Below are 23,410 nucleotides of genomic sequence, written 5' to 3'. Positions count from 1 at the left end.
AAAAAACACCAAACCAGCTGCTGTCGAGTCGATTCTGACTCATAGCGATACTATAGCACAGAGTAGAACGGCCCCACAGGGGCCGACCTTCTGGTTAGCAGCCATACCTCTTAACCATTATGCCGTCAGGGTTTCCACACCTTAACATAAAGAAAACAAAATTCTCACAACTGGACCAATAAGCAACATCATGATAAACGGAGAAAAGATTGAAGTTGTCAAAGATTTCGTTTTACTTGGATCCACAATCAACCCCCATGGAAGCAGCAGTCAAGAAATCAAACGATGCATTGCATCGGGCAAATCTGCCGCGAAAGATCTCCTTAAAGTATTAAAAAGCAAAGATGCCACTTTGTGGACTAAGGTGCACCTGACCCAAGCCATGGTGTTTTCAGTCGCCTCATATGTATGTGAAAGCTGGACAGTGAATAAGGAAGAGCGAAGAAGAATTGATGCCTTTGAACTATGGTGTTGGCGAAGAATATTGAACATACCATGGACTGCCAGAAGAACAAACAAATCTGTCTTGGAAGAAGTACAGCCAGAATGCTCCTTAGAAGCGAGGATGGCAAGACTTTGTCTCACATACTTAGGACATGTTATCAGGAGGGACCAGTCCCTGGAGAAGGACATCATGCTTGGTAAAGTAGATGGTTAGCGAAAAAGAGGAAGACCCTCAATGAGAAGGATTGACACAGTGGCTGCAGCAAACAATGGGCTCAAGTATAACAATTGTTAAGGATGGCGCAGGACCAGGAGTTTTTCGTTCTGTTGTGCACAGGGTCACTATGAGTCAGAACCTACTCAATGGCACCTAATAACAACAACAACAACATGTTAGACTAAGTAACATCAATATAAAGATACTGACAAGAGCAAATATTCATTTGCTTAGGTTTTAGAACCCATCTCTTTCAAAAACAATACGATGAGATCTATCAAATAACATAATATAAATGACATGCTGACTATCTAAAGTAGCGTTGCACAATAAAAATATAATGCAAGCTACAAATGAAAGCCACATAAATAATTGTAAATTTTATAATTGTCACATTAAAAAAGTAAAACAAATTGAGGGCAGTTAATTTTAATTTTTTGCTTTACCCAATATATTAAAATATTATCATTTGAACATGTAGTCTATATTGTCAAAAATAAAAATTTCACCAGATTAAAATTTGTCTAGGAACTCATAAGCTTTATCTTCAATTCATAAGCTGGAGGATGTCTGATCTAGAAGTCAGACAAGAGTGCTGACGGGCAAGCAGAAGAGACCAGAGTTGCACGGGCCAAGTGATAAAAGAACAAGGAAGTAACACTGGGCAAAAAGTGATCAGTTAGTTATAAGTTACTTTCCTTATATGGCATATTGAGAACTTTCGCAGCCAGGTCATACCATAGCTGAGGTGGCAAGTGTGGATTAGGCAACTTAAGTTTTGCGTCCTAGGAAGGTCAGGCATTTACAGAAAATAGAAACTAGCTAGGTTTCGGTTTGTTGATGTGGGGCTTAGCGTAAGTGACTCCATCTTGGGCCTAGTATAGTCAGGTTAACAATATACACAATATTAATAAAATATTATATTATTTTTGTATTGTCTTTGAATTTAGTGTGCACTTTACACTTACAACACATCCCAATTCACACCAGTCATATTTTAAGTGTTCAATAGCTACATGTGGCTAGTGGCCTCTGTATTTTGCAGAGCAAATCTTGAAGGGATTCTGTCAACAGAGGCACAAAGGCCAAAGAAAAGAGGTGACTGTTAGTTCATCTTAAAATTTCTGAGCAAAATGAGCATAAAATAAAAATTAAAAAGGTAGAACTTTAATGCCATATACACGAACACCGAAGAAAAACATTCCTGATTTAGTTTTTTAAAGATTACCAGAAAAAGGGCATTCCTTAAAGAAAAAAAAACTTAATGTTTACAAATAGTTTATACTAGATATAATAAACATCAACATTATAGCATTTATATTATTCTTTGGGAAGAAAAAAGAAACAACATCAAAAGCTAGGAAGCAACAAGAGACTACAACAGGAATGGCAGAAATGCAAGACTAAAATTAACCTAAAATAAGGAAAACTATGCTGATGCATGAGAAAATGGGGTCTGACTATCATGAAGTTCTTATCTCTTTAAAAAGTACTCAAATGTGTTGAAGACACAATGTATATAATTCAAAATGAATCAAAGATCTAATAGTAAGAACTAAAATTATAAAACTCTTAGAAGAAAACATGGGTGTAAATCTTCATGATCTTGGATTAGGCAACAGATTCTTATATATGACACCCAAATCATAAAGGAAAAAATAGATAAATTGGATTTTGTCAAAATTAGAAGTTTTTGTGCATCAAAGGACAATATCAAAGGACAACCTACAGAATGGGAGAAAATATTTACAAATCATATATCTCATAAGTGTCTAATATACAGAATATATTTTAAAAAAAACTTTGAAAATAAAAATTTTCAAAAAAGACAACCTAATTAAAAGTGGGTAAAGGACTTCAACAGACGTTTCTCCAAAGAAGATATACAAATGGCCAATTGGATTTCCACATGCAAACAAATGAAATTGGATCCCTACCTCACACCATATACAAAAACTAACTCAAATGGATCAGTTACCTAAATATAAGAGCTAAATCCATTAAGCTTTTAGAAAAAAAACATAGGCGTAAATCTTTATGACCTTGGATTTGGCAATTAATTTTTAGATATAACACCAAAAGCATGAGCATCAAAGGAAAATATAGGTAAATTAGACTTAACAAAATCAAAAACTTCTGTGCATCAAAGGATATCAAGAAAGTGAAAAGACAACCTACAGAATGGCAAAAAATAATTGCAAATCATATAACTCAAAAGGGTGTAATATCTAGACTATATTAAAAACTCCTACAACTCAACAACAAAAGACAAACAACCCAATTTAAGTATGGGCAAAGGACTTGAATAGACATTTCTCCAAAGAAGATAAGCAAATGGACAACAAGTACGTGAAAAGATGCTCAGCATTATTAGTCATTAGGGAAATGAAAATCAAAAGTATGATGAGATACTACTTTACATCCACTAGGATGGCTAAGATCAACAAAAAATAACAAAGTGTTGTCAAGGATAGGGGAGAAATTGAACACTCGTCCATTGCTGATGGGATTGTAAAACGGTGAATGACTGTGGAAAATAGTTTGATGATTCCTAAAAACTTTAGCATAAAATTAACATAAAACAAAAAAATCAAACCCATTGCTGTCTGACTCATAGTGAACCAACGGGACAGAGTAGAACTGCCCTTAGGGTTTCCAAGGCTGTAATCTTTATGAAGCAGACTGCCACATCTTTCTCCCACTGAGTGGCCACCGACCTTTCAGTTAGCAGCCAAGTGCTTAAGCAGGGCGCCACCAGGGCTTCTTTGAATTACCATATAACACAGCAATTCTACTCCTAGTTATATACCCAAAAGACTTACAAGCAGGGACTCAAACAGATAATTGATCATCAGTGTTCATAGCAGGATTATTCACAATAGCTAAAAGGTGGAAACAATTCGAGTGTCCATCAAGAGACGAACTGAAAAACAAAATGTGCTATAGATACACAATAGGATTTTATTCAGTCAGAAGAAGGAATGACGTTCTAATACATGCTGTAACATAGATGAATCTTGAAAACATTATGCTAAGTGAAATAAGCCAGACACAAAGGACAAATATTGTACGATCCCACTTATATGAAATATCCAGAATAGGCAAATGCATAGCAATAAAATTTTATTAGTGGTTACCAGGTGCTGGTGGAAGAGGGGAATTGGGAACTATTGCTTAATGAGTAGAGAGTTTCTGTTTGGGGTGATGAGGAAGTTTTGAAAATAAATAGCAGTGATGGTTACACAACATTGTGAAGGTAATTGATGCCACCTAATTGTATATTTAACCCATTGCCATTGAGTCCATTCTGACTCATAGCGACCCGACAGGACACAGTAGAACTGCCCACAGGGTTTACAAGGCTGTAATCTTTACGGAAGCAGACTGCCACATCTTTCTCCAGTGGAGCACCTGGTGGTTTCAAACAGCTGACATTTCAGTTAGCAACTGAGCGTTTAACCACTGCACCACCGGCACTCCTTGAATTGTATACTTACAAGTGGATAAGATGGCAAAATTTATGTTACCTACATTTACCAAAATAAAAATTTTAAAAATGAAAAAGTTAACCCTGAGAGCAGTCCCTCTGTTTCACTCCAATCGCAGAGTGGCTCTGGTCAAAAAGAAACCCACAGATTCTCAGGATTAAAAATAGTTGAAGACAATGTGTGCAGGAATTAGATGTCTTATCTGTGAATTAGAAAGTATCCTAATCTCATAATTTACAGCAACGATTAAAGGAAGTACTTGATTCAAAGAGTTTCACAAATGCTAATGGGCAAAAAATAGACCTAAGTACCAACAACTGAATAAATTTGGACAGAAGTAAGCTTATTGGACATGTAAAAAAATGGTTGCACAATTCTTGTTTCCACAGCACATTGAGAAAAAGCACTCTGGCACTAGACTGCCTGCTAGAATCAGAGACAGACTGCCATTACCTGAGTGACCTTGATCTTAACTTCAATTTTCTGTGCTCTGGTTCTCTCATCCCTACAATAGCATAAAACTAATACCCACCTTACAAGGTTGTCGTGAGGCCTAAAAGAGTTAATAAAGTGCTTACAACAAGAGCTGGTACACTGCTTAATGGAAATAGTTAAAAGCAAAAGTCTTTTTGTAAATCAAGATGGATAACGCGGCATTCTAAAACCTACTGTGTATAAGCCTCAAGGCAGTTTTTACAAAATGAGATGTAACCAAAGAATAAAAACCTTTTAATGTCTAAATAGGTAAGTTCTTAGCTTCACTTGAAAGTCACATTCCTAATACCCTGTTTTATTTGCCTAAGATCTTTGAGTGACCTCCTACACATTTCCTTTAAAACAGAGATGAAGGAATTATCAACAGTAAAGGAAACGGTAGTATACCTCTCAAATGCCCCGTTCTCTAGCATCTGTAAGTTTCTGACTATAATTTCTTACTGTTGTAAACCTCAATTATTTGTAATTGTAAGCCCACCACTGTACATCTCTAATTGTATATATACTACAGTTGTTTACCTACCATAACTATTCACAATTATATACTTCAATTGTTATAAAAATTACAAAGAAATGCCAAATTAAAAAAAAATACTATGTTGTCCACCTATGTATCTCTAGAGTTCTCAGTTTCAGGGAAAAACAAGTTATTGTCTGAATACTTTTTTAAACATCCTTTGGGGGGGAAAAGGGGAGTGTGAAACTAAATAAAAATTTCTTAAAGACCTGTCAAAAGTAGCTCTCTACACTTCAGCAACCACCTTGTCCGACAAAAAGGTGACTTTTTCCTGCCAGAAGACAAAATTTAATGGTTATTTATTGTAAGCCCTGGCAAAAATATTTTTCTGAGGAAAAGGTTTCTAATATTTGTTGATACTTTTATTAAAACGCTCACTTTATATTATCATATTTTTTACACAAATAATGCGCACCTTCTGTGTTTGCCAACCGCCCCCACCCCGCGTGAGTTATTTTCGGAAGCGTGCTGTGCTAATTTTTTACAGCAACATGTAAAAAAAAATACTAGCATAGCAGCGCTTGTGAAAATACCTCATGGGGGGAGGGCACAGTTGGCAAACAAACATAGAAAGTGAGGGTTATTTGCGTAAAAATAACCCTTTGGAAATCAGGTATACGGCATAAAACAAATATTTAATTGATTTCCTTAGCTATTTTTAAAGTTACTCTAGTAATTTTATAGTCCAAAGACGAATTTTAGGAAACTATGAGTAGCATTAACAATATTTCCAAAATTCTGACCAAATGTTCAAATTCTGGCATTATGAAATCATAATCCATTTTAAAATAATAGTCAATAATTATACTTGCAAAACTCACAGTGCTCTAATGCAATATTGGTGTGACTTAAAGTTACTTTAACTTATATGGCACTATTAAAATTTAGGTTAGGTGTTTCAAAGAATAAAACAATTAAACTGAATACACAGTAACACATTATGAAGTATTGACTGATAAGCTTTATTAGCAAGAAATCAGAAGAGAAGCAGGAAATGTTATGACCCATGTGATATATATGGTACAGTCCACTTTACCCTGAGTTGGGCTTCTTGTTTTTCACACTAGTATTAGAATAATCATTACCATATAAAGGGAGATAATTTAATTAATCCTTTCTTTTTAAATTTATATACTGTTGCTTTATACTTGTAGGTCAGAATCTCACTGTAATAGACAACTAATATGATACATGGAAAATTATTCATTTTAGTATTTATTGAGTGCTTGTTATGTTCAAGGGATTATGATAAGCTTTTTAAAAATAATTTTAAAGTGGAGACAAAGTTAATAACTGACATCTGTTTATATAAAATTTTGTATTTAGAAATTCATATTTTAATTTAAATACCAAAGATGATAACATATCACAAAAGAGGCCACACTGGGAAAATGAAAATGCAAAAAATTTTACATGTGTTTTCGATTTGATAATGGCTGACGTGAACAGTTTAAAATCATTATTGTTGGATTTATTATTATTAATGGTATTAAAAGTAACTGCTCAAAATATCTTTATTTTTTTGTTTCAACAAAGAATGGCAATATATTTTGGTGTATGAGACCTAATGGACAAGTTTCGACTTCGATTAAATATATCAAGTTTACACAAAGCCAAATGTATGAAAAGGGATCTTTTAAAAAAAACTTTATTTGAGAAAGGAAGAGACTTATAACAGAAGGCAAAAAGAGAAACATACAAACAATATATTTACAACACAAAACAAGAGATCACCATCAAGGGTGTAAATTATAATAAATACAGTAGATTTTTAAAGTAAGAGACACTTATCATTTAGATCTAAGATTATTTAAGTCCAGCTTTCCTTTTCACTGGTTCCAGGTAGTTTCTTGATTAAATTCAAAAACTATCAAATTCAAACAATTGAAGTCCACCAACTGTACGGATGAAGCTCTCTCAAATGACATTATAAAAAATATTTTTTTGTTTATGATTACATATCTTTGAAGTAATATTATACAAAAGTCTGCTCAGCCACATGTTCCTCCCCAAATAAAATGTATTTTAAAAGATGCACTATCCCTTTTTTATGAAATTGAAATAAGACTTTGAAGAAAAATGAATATTTATGAGATGGAAAAATACATAATTTTATCTTAGGTATGTCATATTTTTAATGCAAAACAACTGACAAAAAGTCATTTTAATATGAAGGAATATACTAACCAAAATATATTGGTGATAGGGAATGTTGCCTATTATATCTATTTGTCAAATTATCAGAAGGACTTTCATTATATGGAAAAGTTTTAAACTTTATAACTTCTAGTTATGTTAATTTAATTTGCATGGAGACTTTTTAAAAAAGGATAATGTATCTTTAGCAGTAACATTTTTAAGAAATATTTTTAAATGTCACAGAAAAATGTAAACAACATGTGCCAATAACATACAGTTGAATAATGACTACATTTGGCAAAACCACTATATCTCCTTTGAAACAGGATACTACACCTTAAAATACCTCGGATTTAGAAATATAAATATTTTAATAGAAAAAAACTCACAAAGATTCTAGGTCAATTTGGATTATCCATATTAAAGGGGGCTTAACACAATGAATCTTTAACTAGCTTAACAAAAGTAAACCTATAAAACAAGGTAAACATATCAAAAGGGAATATGAAGGAAATGTTCCAGTGAAAACCTTCCTTAACAATTTCCCGACTTGTGGTGTTATTTTCTTAGACAATAAATCAATTCATAGAGTGCCCTTTAAAAACAGAAAGAGTAAAACACTATCCTCAGATTTTTTTTTCCTACATTCCTCAGTACATGAATCACTTGGACTTCCTGTTTCCACAAGGCATTTCCTGTTCAGCCTCACAGAATCACTTTTCTGTAGGAGAACAGCAGGAACCTGACAAAGAACTGACTTAAATAAACATTGTCTTCTGTTGCCTTCAAAGTTGTTTGGATTTTATAGCATCAAAGGACACAGTCCTTATGAAGGTGCATTATGTACAAGTAGATTCTTTTGTTAAACCTAACTTCCCCAAATTTTTTATTTGTCAAATGGTATATTATAGGCCGTGTCATTGTTAAATTACACTTAAGAGATCCTAGTGATAATGATCATAAAATGTGATGCACCTTCTTTCAAAAGTGACTTTTATTTAACTTTATATCAGATAATAATCATACTGTACTGTGTTTTCTGCATTTGTAGATACAATATAGTATCTGATTGGACCGTAGTGCCGCACATTACTTCTTGCCAAAATTTGCATCTGCTTCATTTGATCTTTTTCGCTAGACAATGTCATCAAATAACACAAGGTTAAAGTAAAATGAGCAGTGCAATGTAAAACTTAATGTAATGTTTAAAATATGCTGCAATTTGCATCTATATATTTTAAACCACCTCTATTCCTAATATTTTCAGTTGCAATCTACACACAAACTAGGACTACTGGCACGGTATGGTAGCTAGAACATTTCTACTCAACAAAAAAGAGAGAGGAAGGAAAGGGCAGACTACCTTTAACAGTGTTCAAGACTGTAGTATGATACATTATGTACAGTGATGTGAAAATTGCGTTCGACATGTCCAAAAATATCAAAAACTAACAGAATGCTTCATTGATCAGACTGGGAAACTATATCCAGCAGTCACTGATCTCAGCAAATAAACTATAACAACAGTGGGTTTGTTTTCCTTAGAAGTAATTGGTGTGGCAGGCTTCGGGATGACTATAAAGCCTATTAATTACTTGGATACTTACGTAGCATAATTTTAGTGTAACAGGTATTTCCTTACCAGTAGATTTTCAATGAAACCTTGATATCTACATATAGATCTTTACACAGAGATCCATATATAGATATATACATATATCCATCTTAGAATCCTTGAACACTAAAAACAAATCATCCAGAGCTATAAACTGATAGGAAATAATATCCATTTACCAAAACCTACAATTCATTTCATGTTCAAATAATGACTTTAATTACAAATCCTGGAGCTAAATCTTTGCCTATTACCTGTTGCATAAAAGCAGCCTGCTCCCCAGATTCCATTTCCTGGATCTGAGCATCTTCGTCACTATCCACTGGTTCCTCCTTGACCTTCACAGCCCCAACGTGTCCCAGTTTGTCATCCGCACAAGCACTGCTGTCGCTCCTAGTGCTGTTGCCACTAGAGGGCGCTCTGTCTTCCTGCATCGCCTGGTCTCCTTGAAGCTCTTCCTCTGCTTCCTCAAGGTGATTGCCTGGTTGCTTCAGTTGTTCAATAGATTTCGAAAGCAGCTAGAAGAGAGTTTTCAGGGGTTCAAAATTCAATAGTTCTTGGTGGTAACAGAGAAGCAAAACATAGTTTGATTTCTAATGAGTCTACTTCAGTAACCCCTGATTTCTAAATAGTGAGCTTCACTTTCAGAATGAACTTGAATGCAACAAGCTTCCTCCCTAATGCTAAATCTGAAGCAGCCCCATCATTTCCAGCTAATATTGGTATGGTAGGCAAGGAATGGGGTCTTTAAGCTGTTGTTTTTTTTAAAAAGATTACTCCTTAACACCCTTAGAAAATGGGAAAAAGTAAACAATGATTTTTTTTTTTCCAATGGAAACCACGAAACTTTCACAAGAACAGGTCGTACTGAGTCAATGTAATCCAAATAAACTGGGAATATTACTTTTCTCAAAAGAGGAAAGAGCATAATGAAAAACTTCCTCAATCTCATTTTTCAATGAATGTTAACCACTATAAAAGCCAGAAGCATAAATAGTAATGTTCTTTCTTGTCCACCTAATTTCTTGTACCTATATAGTTGAATGCTAAAGCACTTTCTTATATATACTTGTAAAAAACAGTAATAATGGTTTTTGAAGTTCTGAACTTTAAAAGGTGACAGGATTTTGAAATTTTGACAACACTAAAAAATTTTGTGAATATACATGCATGGAAATTCAATAATAGAAAGGAAACAGGAAATTGTCTTGTATTTTGAAAATTCATTATTTAAAACTTTTATTTTATAAATTAAATCATAATAAATCTTCAGAAGTATATGAATTAACTACCTAATGATTAAAAAAGATAATTTACAATATACTTAAAAAATAGCACAACACCATAGTACAAAATCTCAGTAAAAGGGGGAAAATCTTCAGATGATTTCATCTCACATAGGCCCTTTGTTTTATTTGACAATGAGACTATTGACTGATCGTCTGCAGTTCTTGAACTGAGTGTTCCAGAGTAGTTAGAGCTTTCTGCTGAGTCAGTGCCTATGTAAGCGACATGCCAATTATCCTAACTAGCCCCACACTTAGAACACCACCACTAAAATCATGAATACAGATCTTTTCATGTAAACTTCAAGTTTGCCTCCCACTCACACCTAACTAGATTCTTAAACCTAAACACATGCTTTAAAGTTTGAATACACAGTACTCAAACTGTGAAGGGCACCTTAACCTCTTTAGGAAAGTTACTGACTTTCCTTCAGGAAATGGCCCTGTAAGTGCTGTCCAAGCCACCAAAGCTCTTTACTTTGACTGTAGGTGGAATACCTGGGAGTTTTCACTCATTTGAGCAACAAATATTTATCAAGCACCAACTATGTTCAAGATACCATGCTAAGCATCGGCGAAATAGCCATTTTCCTACCGTTGTACAGGTTTTAGTTTAGTATGTTAGAAAGTCATGAAACAGATAAATAAACTCACTCTTATTTTCAAGTATGGTGAATGCTTTAAAGAAAGAAACAGGGTTTATAGGAGTACATGCTGGGCAGCATGGGAGTGGGAGTCGGGATCGTTCATGGAGGTTTCATTGAGGAAGTAATGTGCTTAGGCTGAGACACAAAGGATGTGAAAGAGTCAGCCAGATGTGTGGGCAAGGCACCCTGGTGGTGCAATGGTTAAGCACTGGGCTGCTAATCAATTTGCCTCCACAAAGATTACTGCCTGCAAAAACCTATGGGGCAGTTTTACCTTGCCCTATAGGGTTGCTATGAGTCAGAATTGAATCGAGGGCACATAACAACAACAGATGTCAGTAAGGGGTCGGGTAAGGGTGGAAGCAAGTGTGAGAGTGTTTCTGGCTGAAGGCACACTGAGTAGATACCCTGGATTGGAAAAGGACCCCAATACATTTGAGGAACTGAATGAAGACCAGTGGCGTTTGACCACAGGAAGCAAGGGGGAGAATGCTGGAAGATGATGGAGGGAGTAACAGTTTATATCTGAGCGGAGAATAAGGATCTAGAGAAATAATATGTATCAGAAGATAAACTATATATAAGACCTAAATATCCCCAAACCTAAGTCAGATATAGCCAAGCTGAGAAAACATGTATTTATCAAAACTCATATATCAAAATGGAGAAAGCAAATTTAAATGTTAATTTCCTTTGTATCAGCAATCTCACTGCTATTGTTTCCGGGCAGTCAGCAGAAGGACAGCATCCGTCTCATCATGCTTCAAATCTCTTTACGTAATTTTTAGGAAACTATTTTCGGAACTTTTCTACCAATTCTGAAAGTTAATCAGATTTTCCTGTAGTTAATACATAATACCTTACACACAGCCGAGATTCTGCAGAAAAGAGATAATGTCATAATCCTGAATTTTTGACTACCCAGTTATAGCACCTCATTTAATTGGCTACTAGAAAAAAAAATATGCTGAAGGCACCAATACCATAGAAAAGAAACAGGATTTTAACTGAAAGTTTTCTATTGTCTGAATTTTGGCTGGGGCCACAGGGAAAAGGCATTGGGTGACAAACACCCACACATACTACAGAGAGAGACAGAGACTATCAGTCTGTCAGTCTGGCAACTCTTACCTCCATCACTCACTTTTAGATTAAGTAAAAGAGCAGGCAAGAGGATCTTGTGGGAAAGAGATTTATTTGAGAGGAGGTATTAAGCAGGCGAAGGAGTCTGCAAGAGCCCCTCAGGGACACTCTCTGCAAGAGGATGGCTGACAATTCATCTTCTGAATGGATGCTCTCTGAGCTGTAGAAACTTTCTTCACACTACCAGAGTTTAGCTAGAAAAAAAAGTACATGGGAGCTTGCTCATCAGAGCTGGGGGGCCAAGGACACTTGTGAGTCAAGCAAACACCACAGACAGGTGTTCAAAAGACCCTGCTCACAAAAGCCTCTGTGGGGACAGCAGAAAAAAAGCTTCATGGGATATATGGACAGAGGACAGGAGCTGAGGGCCATTCACAAAGGGTCAGCCAGAGAACATATGGCCAGTTTCCAGGAAATGCAACATCAGGAGTCCCTGCTTACTGGAGGGTGACTCTGCACCACAGTCAGCTTCTGGATGTCTGGTATTACAGGGAGTATCTAATAACCAAGAGAAAACTATAGACACCACCTGCTAAGTAAAAAAGACTTTTTGGTCTCTGTTCCTCTCCTTCCTTTTTCCGGTTCAAACATGGCCTCTCAGTTCCTTGACCTCCTAACCTCCAATAATCTCGTCTTCACTCTACCTCAGCTCCCAAGATTGTGAACATACTCTAGACCTGGTCTTTATCAATGACTGTACACTCCGCATCTCAATTTCAAACATCATTCCTTTCTTTTAGCTCAGTCCCAAAAGTATTCTGACCCCAACCGTTCCTCGACTCTAACGGGTCCTCCAGTCCATTCAGCCAAACACATTCTCATTGTCTGTCACCCCCCTCATTTCCTCACTTCCCTCCTTGATGAACTAGGTTCTATACTCCATCATTAAAATCACTTCCTTGTGTATGCCTTCAACTCCCTTGCTATTTTTCAATATGTGTTTTTCCTGAGTTTTAGGACAGGTAAAACTTCTAATCTTGATTAATACTAAATCCTTGCCAAACCCAAGCAGCTGAATGTGCTAGTAAACAATTAAAAAAATGACAATCACGTTGAGTGTTTCTCTTTACATTCCTGGTCATAACCCTCAAATGTGCCCTCCTGCTGCCTAGCAATCCCACTACATTTCTCTAGTAAATTCACTAGCACTGTCTCAACGACTATTTCATATCAGTGACTATTTCATATCATCTCCTCTCTCCTCATACTTCTAATATTCCCCCCTTCACTCTTTGCTGCTATCTTTGTTTCTTATTTCACTGAGAAAACGGAAGCATCAGAATAGAAACTCCACATCCTGCCACCACCACATTTACTAAGCTGTCCCTTTCGTCTGTTACAACGGCACCTGTTACAATGCATGAAATATCTGTACGCCTATCTTTTGTCAATCCCTCTGCTTATGCCCTGGATCTCATCTTCTCTGCAGTTTTTCATTCTATCCCACTTCATACATTTTTCCCCTCTCTGCTGGAATATTCTCAGTTATGTCATTCATCCTAAATAAAATCTCTCTTGACCTCCTACTCCCATCTTACACTGCTTCTGTTCATAGTAAACTCTTCACTGTCTTCATTTCTTTTTTCTATTTGCTTTAGAATCCATGGTAACCAGGCTTTCATCCCCACTATTTGACCAAAATCTCTCCTCAAGGTCAATAATGACTGCATAGATGCCAAATCCAACAGTCATTTAAATAGTAGGAGAGATGCATTTTAGAAAGGGAAACAGCAAGACAAAATCACAGCAGCTTTGAAAGGAAGAGATTGATAGCACTAGTATCGGTACAGCCAAAGACCAGACAAACTGAGTCTTAATTTAATGGAATGTAATTTCCCACAGACAGCAAATAAGTCAAGGAACATCTCCAATACTGACAAAACCCCAAATGTTCACAGAATATATTGTATGCAAATTTCAACAGGAAACCTTCTGAAATCTGACCGGTTAATACATTTCTGAGGTCACTGAAGTACCCAAAAATCACACAATTTAGGCCATGAATCAAATTTGGTCAGCAGTTACAACTTCATGGACACAGATACATAGATGAAACTGTACATAACAATTTTCAGTGTGTAATACTGAAACAATGCCATTTGTTCCAAGCAATGCCTTTGGCTTCATCTATACTTCTGAGGTACTAAAGGAAACACGAGGGAGAAAAATCAGAATGAATAATGTTGTGATTACCGGACAAAAAGGCCAAATGGCAAAAGCATCTTATCCCAACAGCAGAATTCCTTAACGGTTAATAAAAGAAACCTTTCTTGACATAAAACAGTACTTTATGTGCAGGAATCAAATAGTCATAAAATTGCGGAGTAGGAACATTTCTAATAACATTCTTTAAACCCTTATTTTATAAAGAAGGAACCTAATCCCTGAGGGAAGCCAAGACTTCTTCAAGATTACACAATTAAATTTTAATTATTAAAAAAAAAAAGAGCAGGAGCCTAGAGATCTTTGTACCATTCTAAATTCTCTTCTGAAAACATCTATATTCTGATGACAACTGAATTAATACAAACAATTTCTATCTCTCCCCTGAGCTCCAGACTTGCATATTCAGCTGCTTACTTTTCTGCTTGAATAGAGAATATATAATAGGCATCTTAAACTGTAAGTAGCTCAAAAATAAACTTTATTGCCATCCTACCCAAATATATTGCTCACCCAATGTTTCTCATCTGAGTAAACAGCATTACCCAATTGCAGAAACCAAAAATCTAGATATATGCTTGTTTTTCTCTCATTCATCTTTCCCATTCAATATACTAGCAAGCCCCTGGCAATTCAACCTCGAAGTACAGCCTTTATCTGGACACTCTTCTCCATCTCCACTGCTGCCACTGTAGTCCTAAATGCCATCAATTTCTGCCTGAAATACCCAAACAGACTACTATCTGGGATTCGTGTTTGTCTCTTGGCCCCAACAGTTCATTCTCTTACAACAGATCTAATAATAATTTTTAACATTATTTAAGTGACATCAATTCACTTCTTACAATCTTCCAATGGCTTTTCATTATGCTTAGCATAACATCCAAATCTCTTAAAATTGTCTATAGCCTTTTTATGACCTGACTCCACCTACTTCTCTGACCTCATTTCCTACCTGCTCCTCTCTGTCTCCTGTACTCCAGTTACACTGGCCTTCTGGCTGTGCCATTAACATGCCAAGCTTGTGCTTACCACAGGGCTGCTCTCTTCACTCCTTCAAATCTTTATATGACTGTTTCCTTCTTACCATTCAGATTTCCTCTCCATTACTATCTTCTTAACACATTTTCTTTATAGCCCTTATCACTGTCTGATATTATATTGCTATATTTGTTTACAGTAGTAATTGTTTATCTCCACCAGTATAATATAAACTTCATGAGGGCATGGGCTGCTATTGCTCATCAGTTTACACCCCCAATATCTTAATATACTGCATGGCACCTAGCTGGACCTTAATGAATATATAAAAACTTACTTAATGCATAGTAGCAATGCTTTGGAGTCCCTGGGTGGTGCAAACAGTTAATACACTTGGCTGCTAATCAATAGGTTGGAGGTTAGAGTCCACCCAGATGTGCTTCAGAAGAAAGGCCTGGTGATCTACTTCCAGAAAATCAGCCATTGAAAATTTACAGAGCACAGTTCTACTGTGACACAAACTGGGCCACCATGAGTCAGAATTGACTCCACAGCAACTGGTTAGCAATGCTTGAACACTTTTCCTCCAAGGTTATGAAGCAAATATTAATATCTACTTTTCTGCCATCTCTGGAATAAAATGTACTCTTTGTGAAATTTCACAAAACACAAAAGATAAATAGGACCTTCTGGAGCTGGTAATGCAGAATATAAATGCACAGAGAGAGTTTAACTACACTTCTTATTTTGGATATTTGACTAAAGCTGTGTTTAAATAGCCAAATTTGCCAGAATGGAAACATTAGCAATTAACATCAGCAAGGAAAATCTACAAACAAAGGTCACAGAGAAATTTTGCCTACCAGGTTGGACTTATTTCATACTTTTAAAATAAAAAAGTTATTTGGTGCTATTTGTAAATTTCTGACTATTGACAGGTAAAGGACGTATTCTGGTTATGTTGCTCTCTATGTGTTTTAAAACTACAAATACGACCATTAAAAAGATGGTATGGGCTAATAACCCTTCTCTAATGTGTACTGTCTCTGAGTGGCCCCAGATGCAGGGAGGATGTCTGCTTACTCTCAGTGGGGTAGCAGGGTCTCTCTCTGGCTGAACATCTGGAGGTGATCCTCCAGCAAAGTCGAGCTGTTGCCTTGCTGGCTAGAAAACACAAGACAAAACATCTGTGTGACAGATAAACTCGCAAGCCTGTGTGAATCACTGCTGAGGCCCCATCTGTAAAACACACCGTGTGCCATTTGGCTGACATCAGGTGAGTTACTTTGCAGAGGAACCCAGCCGAGATGAAGAGAACGACTGCACAGCGTCTCCTCCTTTTATCTGTGCTCTTACTCATCTGTCAGTGTGTCTCTATGCTTTATGCTACTGTACAGCGATTGTGCCGAACACAAAGAATGCTTCAGGCAGTCTACGACCATTCTGGGTTTGTAATGCACACATGTAAATACACACAGATAACCTATGGGCAAGGGAGCAGGATCATTTATCCAAACTTCTAATACTTTTAAATATTTCAACTAAATTATTTGATTCTTATCGATCTCTGCTAGGATCATAATTATAGCAAGTCCATAATTTCAGTGTTCTGCATTCCATGTTAAACATCAGACAGTCTATTAGCAAAGAATGTAACACTCATTAAATAATATTTAAAGGTGGTGCTGCTAATCTTGATATTGTTTGATCTAAGTCAATAGAAGAATGAGCGCTTTTAAGTACAATATCCTTAAATTCTAAACTTTCCATTCTTTTGGAACTTCTTCATGTTCAGATATCGAATGCTGACTATGAATAGGACCTTAGAAACACACAAGGAGTAAATCCATTTCTGGTAGTCATTTCCGTTTCTGAAATTGTCAGCAAACAAGTAAGTACAAGTGTTTGAATGTGATTATTGAACTATGCAAAATGACTTTAAACTCATCATTTTTTATTTTGCCTCAGATTTTAAGACAGATTTTACTTGAAGAATCACAAAAACATTTTTTTCATATAAACGTAAAATTTTTCTTTTGAAAAAGCTCCAAGGAAACTAGATTTAAAAATAATGATAAAATTTTGTATCGATTCAGAAATAGATTAGGTATGTACCAACTGTTCTCAAAAACAACATGCAGAGTTTGGAGGGCTTTCAAACCGAGAGGTCTACTTGGAGAACTCCGGCCTCAAGTTAAAATATCACATGTCATGTTGCTTCTGTGAATTTTAGGGAAATAATCAGAAAAATCAAAATTAAATAGTGAGAAGAAAGATTTTATAAATACTGGTTCATTTTTCACATAAAAGTCTAAATTGGAAAACATTATTTCTTACCAATATTAAACAAGTATAAATAAAATTAGGCTAGGGACCAAGTGAATCCTTAATAAATACTTATCTTTTTAACTCCAAATGATTGTCCAAAACAATGCCTCCAATTAAAACATCATTTTGCCGGCTTGCAAAACTTCCTAATATTTCTACAACTTAAATTAATTGTTCCCTTCTGGAAAGCAGACTGAAAAATTCCTCCTCCCAGCTGACAAGTAAGTTGCTCACCCACTCTTTCATTCCTTCAACAAATTTTTATTGAGCACTCACCTTACACTAGGCCCTGGGTAGATAATGGTCAATTAGGTAATATCCCATCTCTCAGTGGGGGAGACAGACAACAAACACCTGAAGAATGAAGCTTCATGTGGTAGAGAATAAAGGGGCGAGGAGTGGGTGTTTGTGTCTACTCTAGTTTGGATGGGCAGAGAAGACCGCTCTGAAGAGGTGAGGTCTGAGTGACGGAGACTCTTCACAACAACATCCAGTCATGAGAAGACCTGGGAGCAAAGCATTTCACGCAGAGCCGAGCATGGCACAACTCCTGGAGGTGGAATGAGATTCCCCAAAGACCTGTGAGGAGGCCAACGTGGCTGGAGCTCAGCAAGTGAAAGAAGGGAGTAGGAGAAGAAGTCAGTGAGTGGGCAAGAGCCAGATAGTGACAGTCTGGTAGGCTATGTAGAGATGTTTGGATTTTATCCTGCAAACAACAGGGAGCAACTGGGGAGTTTTAAGCAAGCCTATGTATGCCAGATTAATAGCCTCAACAAACGGGATCAAACATATCAAAGATCATGGAGATGGCACAGGACAGGGCAATGCTTCTTTCTGTTATATCTAAGGCTGCATGAGTCCAAATGACTGGGAGGCAACTAACAACAATAGTAACATGACACGCTTTGATTTACATTTGTAAATGATTGCTCTGGCTGATACAAAAGACTAAATTTTAAGTGGGCAAAAGTGGAAGCAGGAAGATTGACCTTTCAGAACATAAATTCCTCAGTAATAAAGTGTAACAAGAACTCTCAGGGACTTTTTTTGAACGAACACAAATGAGCCACTTTTCCTTCTTTTACAGCACTATGTATTTTTATTTCCCTTTATACTAGATAATATTATTTTTTTCCTCTAATTGTCTTTCAGCTCTTCAGTTGACAGTACACTTTCTTGCAAAGTTTTCCTCCTCTCCTTAAGAGTAGAGAATAGAGGCACAGAGAGGAAAGACATCCTTATTTTCTTTGCAAACCCTTGGTGGTTTGGGAGTGGGTCTCAGAATGGACAGTAGCTCAAAGCCAGTGATCTTCCAGGCACTCAACTTGTAAACCTCTCCCTTCTTCCCCATTGATCAATCATTTGCTTTGGTAAACTGGAGAGCAGTGCCAGTCCCATTTAAAATGAGCAACCAAGAGTTAGTCCCAGATGATAACTGTCACGTGGAAGTGTGGGCCCAGTGTGGCCAGACTTCTCAATTTTTCAGAGAATGCTGGAAAACCAGATTTTTATTTGAAAGTTTTATCTTTTTAAAGATTGGTCATTAATTCAAATGCTTTTTAAGATACCAGGTCCATAGGATGGGTCCAGTCCATGCACTGTAGGCTGTGACCTCTGAAAATAATCCCTTATGTTCCTTCTTGCTTGAGTATTCTATGGTTTAGATCATTTAGGGCCGATGTCTATATGCCTTTAAAACACACCATCCCCCAAGCTTGTGGTATGTTCTATGTTCCCTACTTGGTCAAAACTGCAACTACTTTGCCGGAGGCTAGGGGTAGGGGTAGGAATTGACTTCAAAGGGGCAACACAGGGAATTATGGAAGGTGGTGGAATTATTCTACATCTTGATTGTTGTAAACAGATGACGATACACACTGGTCAAAACTCATTGAAGTATACAGCTAAAGGGATAAATTTTACTGTATGTAAATTGTACCTCAATAAAAAATTCAATCACTAACTAATATTGTTCCAAAGAGAAAACAAGGTCTTCTTCATGATAATCTACAAAGACACATGAAAGAGCTGGAATGAAGTTCAGTGATTCGGTATACAATGAAGTAGCTTGATGCAATAATTAGACAAGTGGGGAATATATGTTTTGGAAATAGTTTAGTACTTCCAGACAACTGATTTTTTATTAACAGAATAAGGAAAACAGAACTGTAATGCTATATAAGGATATAAATACTGAGTTAGATTTCAGTAGTACTTGCCATGTTTACAAAGCACTTTGTGATGTATTCTCTCATTTAATCTTCACTGAAAGCCTCTAGGAGTCCCTGGGTGGTGCAAACAGTTAAGCATCCGACTACTAGCCGAAAAGTTGGTGGTTCAAACCCACCCAAAGGCACCTTGGAAGACAGACTTAGTGATCTGCTTCCAAAAGGTCACAGCCATGAAAACCCTATGGAGCAGTTCTACTCTTTATACATTGGGTTGCCATGAGTTGGAATTGACTCCATGGCAACTAGCAGTAACATAAGCCTCTAAGATTTAAGACCAGAGAATTTTTAGACAAAGAAGTTGAACACCTTGACTAAAGTTACACAAAAAATGAATAATTGTTCAGGACCTCAGCAACTTCTACTGAAAAGGCTAGTCTAGATTTTGTAGTTTGTATAGGCTTGAATTATATAGAATCATCTTTGATTATAATTATCTTTTTGCAGCATAATTGTTGTTCATTAACAAATCTTTGTGTAGCATCATCAATTACTCCAGGCCAGGAAATTATTTTTTAGAAGTGAGTTTTTATCGCTGGTTGATACAACTACGTTAATAGTACATGTAGGATATGGGCACACGGCCCTGGCTAGAATTCTGCCTAAAGGAATGGGAATAGTCTAGATCAGATGACATTTCAGGGTCACTATAATCTCTCTGATTTCATAAGTGTTTAGAGAATTAGCAGAAAGATACAGGGGAAAAAAAAAAAGGAACTGAAGTCAGGAACTTAACAAGCAACCAAAATTTGTAACAAAGAGACTGTTACACATTGGCGGTCTTCATGTCTACAAATCACTTAGCTATATTAAAAATTCCTTAGCAAGACTTAATTATTTCATTCTGTCAAATGAAACCATTTGTCAAGGTTGGGAAACAACCAAATTATTTAGCTTCCCTCTCCCTTTGAACTGCCTGGAATCAACATCAGTCAAACTACTCACATGGTTTAATTCCCCAGATATTTTTCTTTCCCCTATTTTCTTACCTCATAGTCATGTCCAACTATTGTTTTTTTCATTCAATAAAAGCGTCTCTGACTAGATTAACAGTGCAGAGTGAAAAGAAAAGGTCGAGGTCCTTTCCCTTGGTCTTCAAGTTATGAAAGCAGCACTGGGAATGTTTGTGAAAGTTACACATTAATCCACTGAAATGGTCATTTAGTTTCTTTTACAAACACAGCATTTCATCACATCTAATAATAAAGCAACAAGCCATTTTCCGTATATTATAAACCATCAACTTGTAATTATATGGTGAAATGCTTCTATATGAATTCTCTGTGATGATGTAAGTTGGTATTGCAGCTTAAGTGGTTTTTTTTTTTTTTTTTTTTGGAAGACAATACATACCTACAAGGATCTGTTTACATGGGGCTAATCATTTTGAAATAGCATCTATTTAAGGGTAAAGTCAAAAGTTCTTTTATAAACTTTTATAGATAGATAAATAATCTAGGAAGCTTTTCACTGTTGTAAAATTAAGACTGCCTTTCAATGCTTGCTAAAGTTCTTGATACAGCATCCATCTAATGGGCAAAATGTAATTCTAAATTGGTGATTAAAAGACTATGCCTGGAAACAAACTGTCAAAGGGATGGAAAAAAATTAAACCTGACAACACTAATGCCTTCTTTCCTAAGTGAAAGCCCAGTTCAAGTTTCTACTCATTCATTTTTCAAAACCTGAAAAAAGGCATTTTCCAATCACCCATAGATGAGATACCAACATTTGCATTTCAGCTGAACTTGATGAAGTCAGTAGACTCCTGTGAGAAGATGTCTGTCCAACCTAAAGAATGGCAACATGACAACATGAGAGAAAGGAACAAAATGGGGCCTGGCTGTTGTTGCCTCTGCACTGCTTCGGAAAGCTTCGAAATCCAACAGGTTATCTGAATGCCCTACCATCAGGTTCACGTACAGAGTGAGTAACTGGATGGAGGGCAATGCATGGGAAGTTGGGAAGTGGGGTTGGGGTAAGGGACTTCTTCATTCTGGCAAATTGAAACCAATAAGATGACCTACCTGGTCTATATTTGTTTCTTGCTTTGATTTCAACTGTGAATTTTCTACGTTTTGGCAAAAGTAAAATACAGAAGAGCTTACCTCCCTGTTGGTGCTAAAAACAGCAGTGAAACAAGCAACAGTAGTTAAGGACAGGCTTTTGGGACATACAAGCAATGTTGGAATTCCAGCTCTGTCAACTGCTGTCACCTTAGTCCACCTACCTAAGTACTTTAAAATGACTTTTCCTGATTTTTTTTAAAAAGTGGGTTGATAATATTGAGGAATAATATGAATAAGAATGCTGTGTATGGTGCCCAGCTCATAGTAAATCCCATAGGTAAAAGAGAGTTGGTATTATTTAAATGATCTTAGAGAAAGTGCTGGAAAGAAGCACAGTGAGTAAAAGTAGGGGAAAAAGAGAGAGACTAGGAAAAACAGGTGCAAAAAAAAAGCAACTAATGGTACATAGCCCTCACATACTTAAATTTTTAATCTGCCAACAAGTAAGCCATGCATAGAATTGCACTTATTATAAGAAAGCTAACATGAAGTGTTCACTTACTTGAACATAGGAAGTGTGATACAAAAATATGTAAACTTTTTTGAATATACACATCTATATAATTGTTATTCTTCAAATTAATCTCCTTGGGAAAATATACACTTTTATCAATAGCACACAAAATAGTTTTGGAATTCTGTATTATTAGACCTGCCTTCAGGTACACTTTATAAGGAAAAAAGAACACACACACACATGCATATCTATGCATGTTATGTTTGCATGTGACCTCAGGCATAAAAGAATATACTCTCTGGGTTGCTGCGGACGAGTGGCTAGAGACAGGGAGTGGTATGAATCATGAGGGGTTGTGGAGAATATGTAATATTTATGTTAGAAAATCATGTCAAGAAACAGAATAGAACAGATATTACTCAAATAAAGAGTCAAATTCTCTTCCAAAAAATCATGAAAGTTCCCCATTTGCTCTGATGCAACATTTGAGCATAATTATATTCATGTCTTGCTTGTCAGAATATAATGTCTACCTGTTTTAATAAGGGCAACACAGGACATCTGCTAGACCTCCTCTTTACTAGTCTTGTCTTAGATATATTTTTATTATGATAAAATAGCACTCATGTCAAAATGCCTAAGTATCATAGTAATAAATATATAATAAATACTTATATCTAGACTGTACCTTGACACATGTAAGATATCATCTCATGATTTATGTGGTTTTTTTAAAAAGTGCTGGCTGATATCCAGCCACAGGAATGCATAAGATATTTATCACACAGCATATTAGAAAGAAGGAAGAAAAGAAAGAAACAGAGAGAGTGAAAAAAAGAAAAAGAGAGACAAAAATAGAAAAAGAAAAAAAACAAATAGAAACAGGACAAGATGACATAGTGTGATGGTGAATGTTATGCATCTACTTAGCTAAGCTATGATTCTCAGTGGTTTGACAGACACTGAACTGATTACTCTTTCATAATGTAATATAATGTAATCATGTCCACGATGAGATCTGATATAATGTAATCACCTCCATGATGAGATCTGCTATGAGCAGCCAATCAGGTGAAAGGGGGGCTTCCTTGGGGGTGTGGCCTGCCTTCAGTATATTAATGGATGTTCCAGCAAGGCTCACTCTCCCTCTGGATCCTGCATCCAACTCGTCATCATCTGACCTTTGGGCCTTA

The 23,410-nt window shown here is 36.2% G+C and overlaps 1 protein-coding gene and 1 long non-coding RNA gene across 24 annotated transcripts in view; one reads left to right on the top strand and one right to left on the bottom strand.

The window, feature by feature from the left end:
• LOC111820786 (uncharacterized) overlaps positions 1 to 23,252 on the top strand; it is a 55,071-nt gene extending 31,819 nt beyond the window's left edge. Inside the window, exon 3 of the long non-coding RNA XR_002824299.1 lies at positions 21,434 to 23,252. This is a non-coding gene — a long non-coding RNA (uncharacterized LOC111820786). The remainder of the gene's footprint in view (positions 1 to 21,433) is intronic.
• The window catches only part of HDAC9 (histone deacetylase 9), a 700,487-nt gene that overhangs the window by 394,448 nt on the left and 282,629 nt on the right, over positions 1 to 23,410 (bottom strand). For 15 of the 23 annotated variants that reach the window (XM_023732302.1, XM_023732289.1, XM_023732298.1 and 12 more), the window contains one exon: positions 6,794 to 9,433. In XM_023732302.1, the coding sequence (XP_023588070.1) occupies positions 9,119 to 9,433 (315 nt within the window). In that variant the 3' untranslated portion in view covers positions 6,794 to 9,118. Of the gene's footprint in view, positions 1 to 5,996; positions 9,434 to 16,218; positions 16,300 to 23,410 lie in introns of those variants that run through there. The other 8 variants (XM_023732291.1, XM_023732290.1, XM_023732300.1 and 5 more) reach the window with 3 other exon arrangements.

The sequence above is a fragment of the Trichechus manatus genome, unplaced genomic scaffold (assembly GCF_000243295.1).
Source record: "Trichechus manatus latirostris isolate Lorelei unplaced genomic scaffold, TriManLat1.0 scaffold00050, whole genome shotgun sequence".
Taxonomy (NCBI): Eukaryota; Metazoa; Chordata; class Mammalia; order Sirenia; family Trichechidae; genus Trichechus; species Trichechus manatus.
The sequence above is the reverse complement of the archived record's forward strand: the minus strand, read 5'-3'. Positions and strand labels throughout refer to the sequence as shown.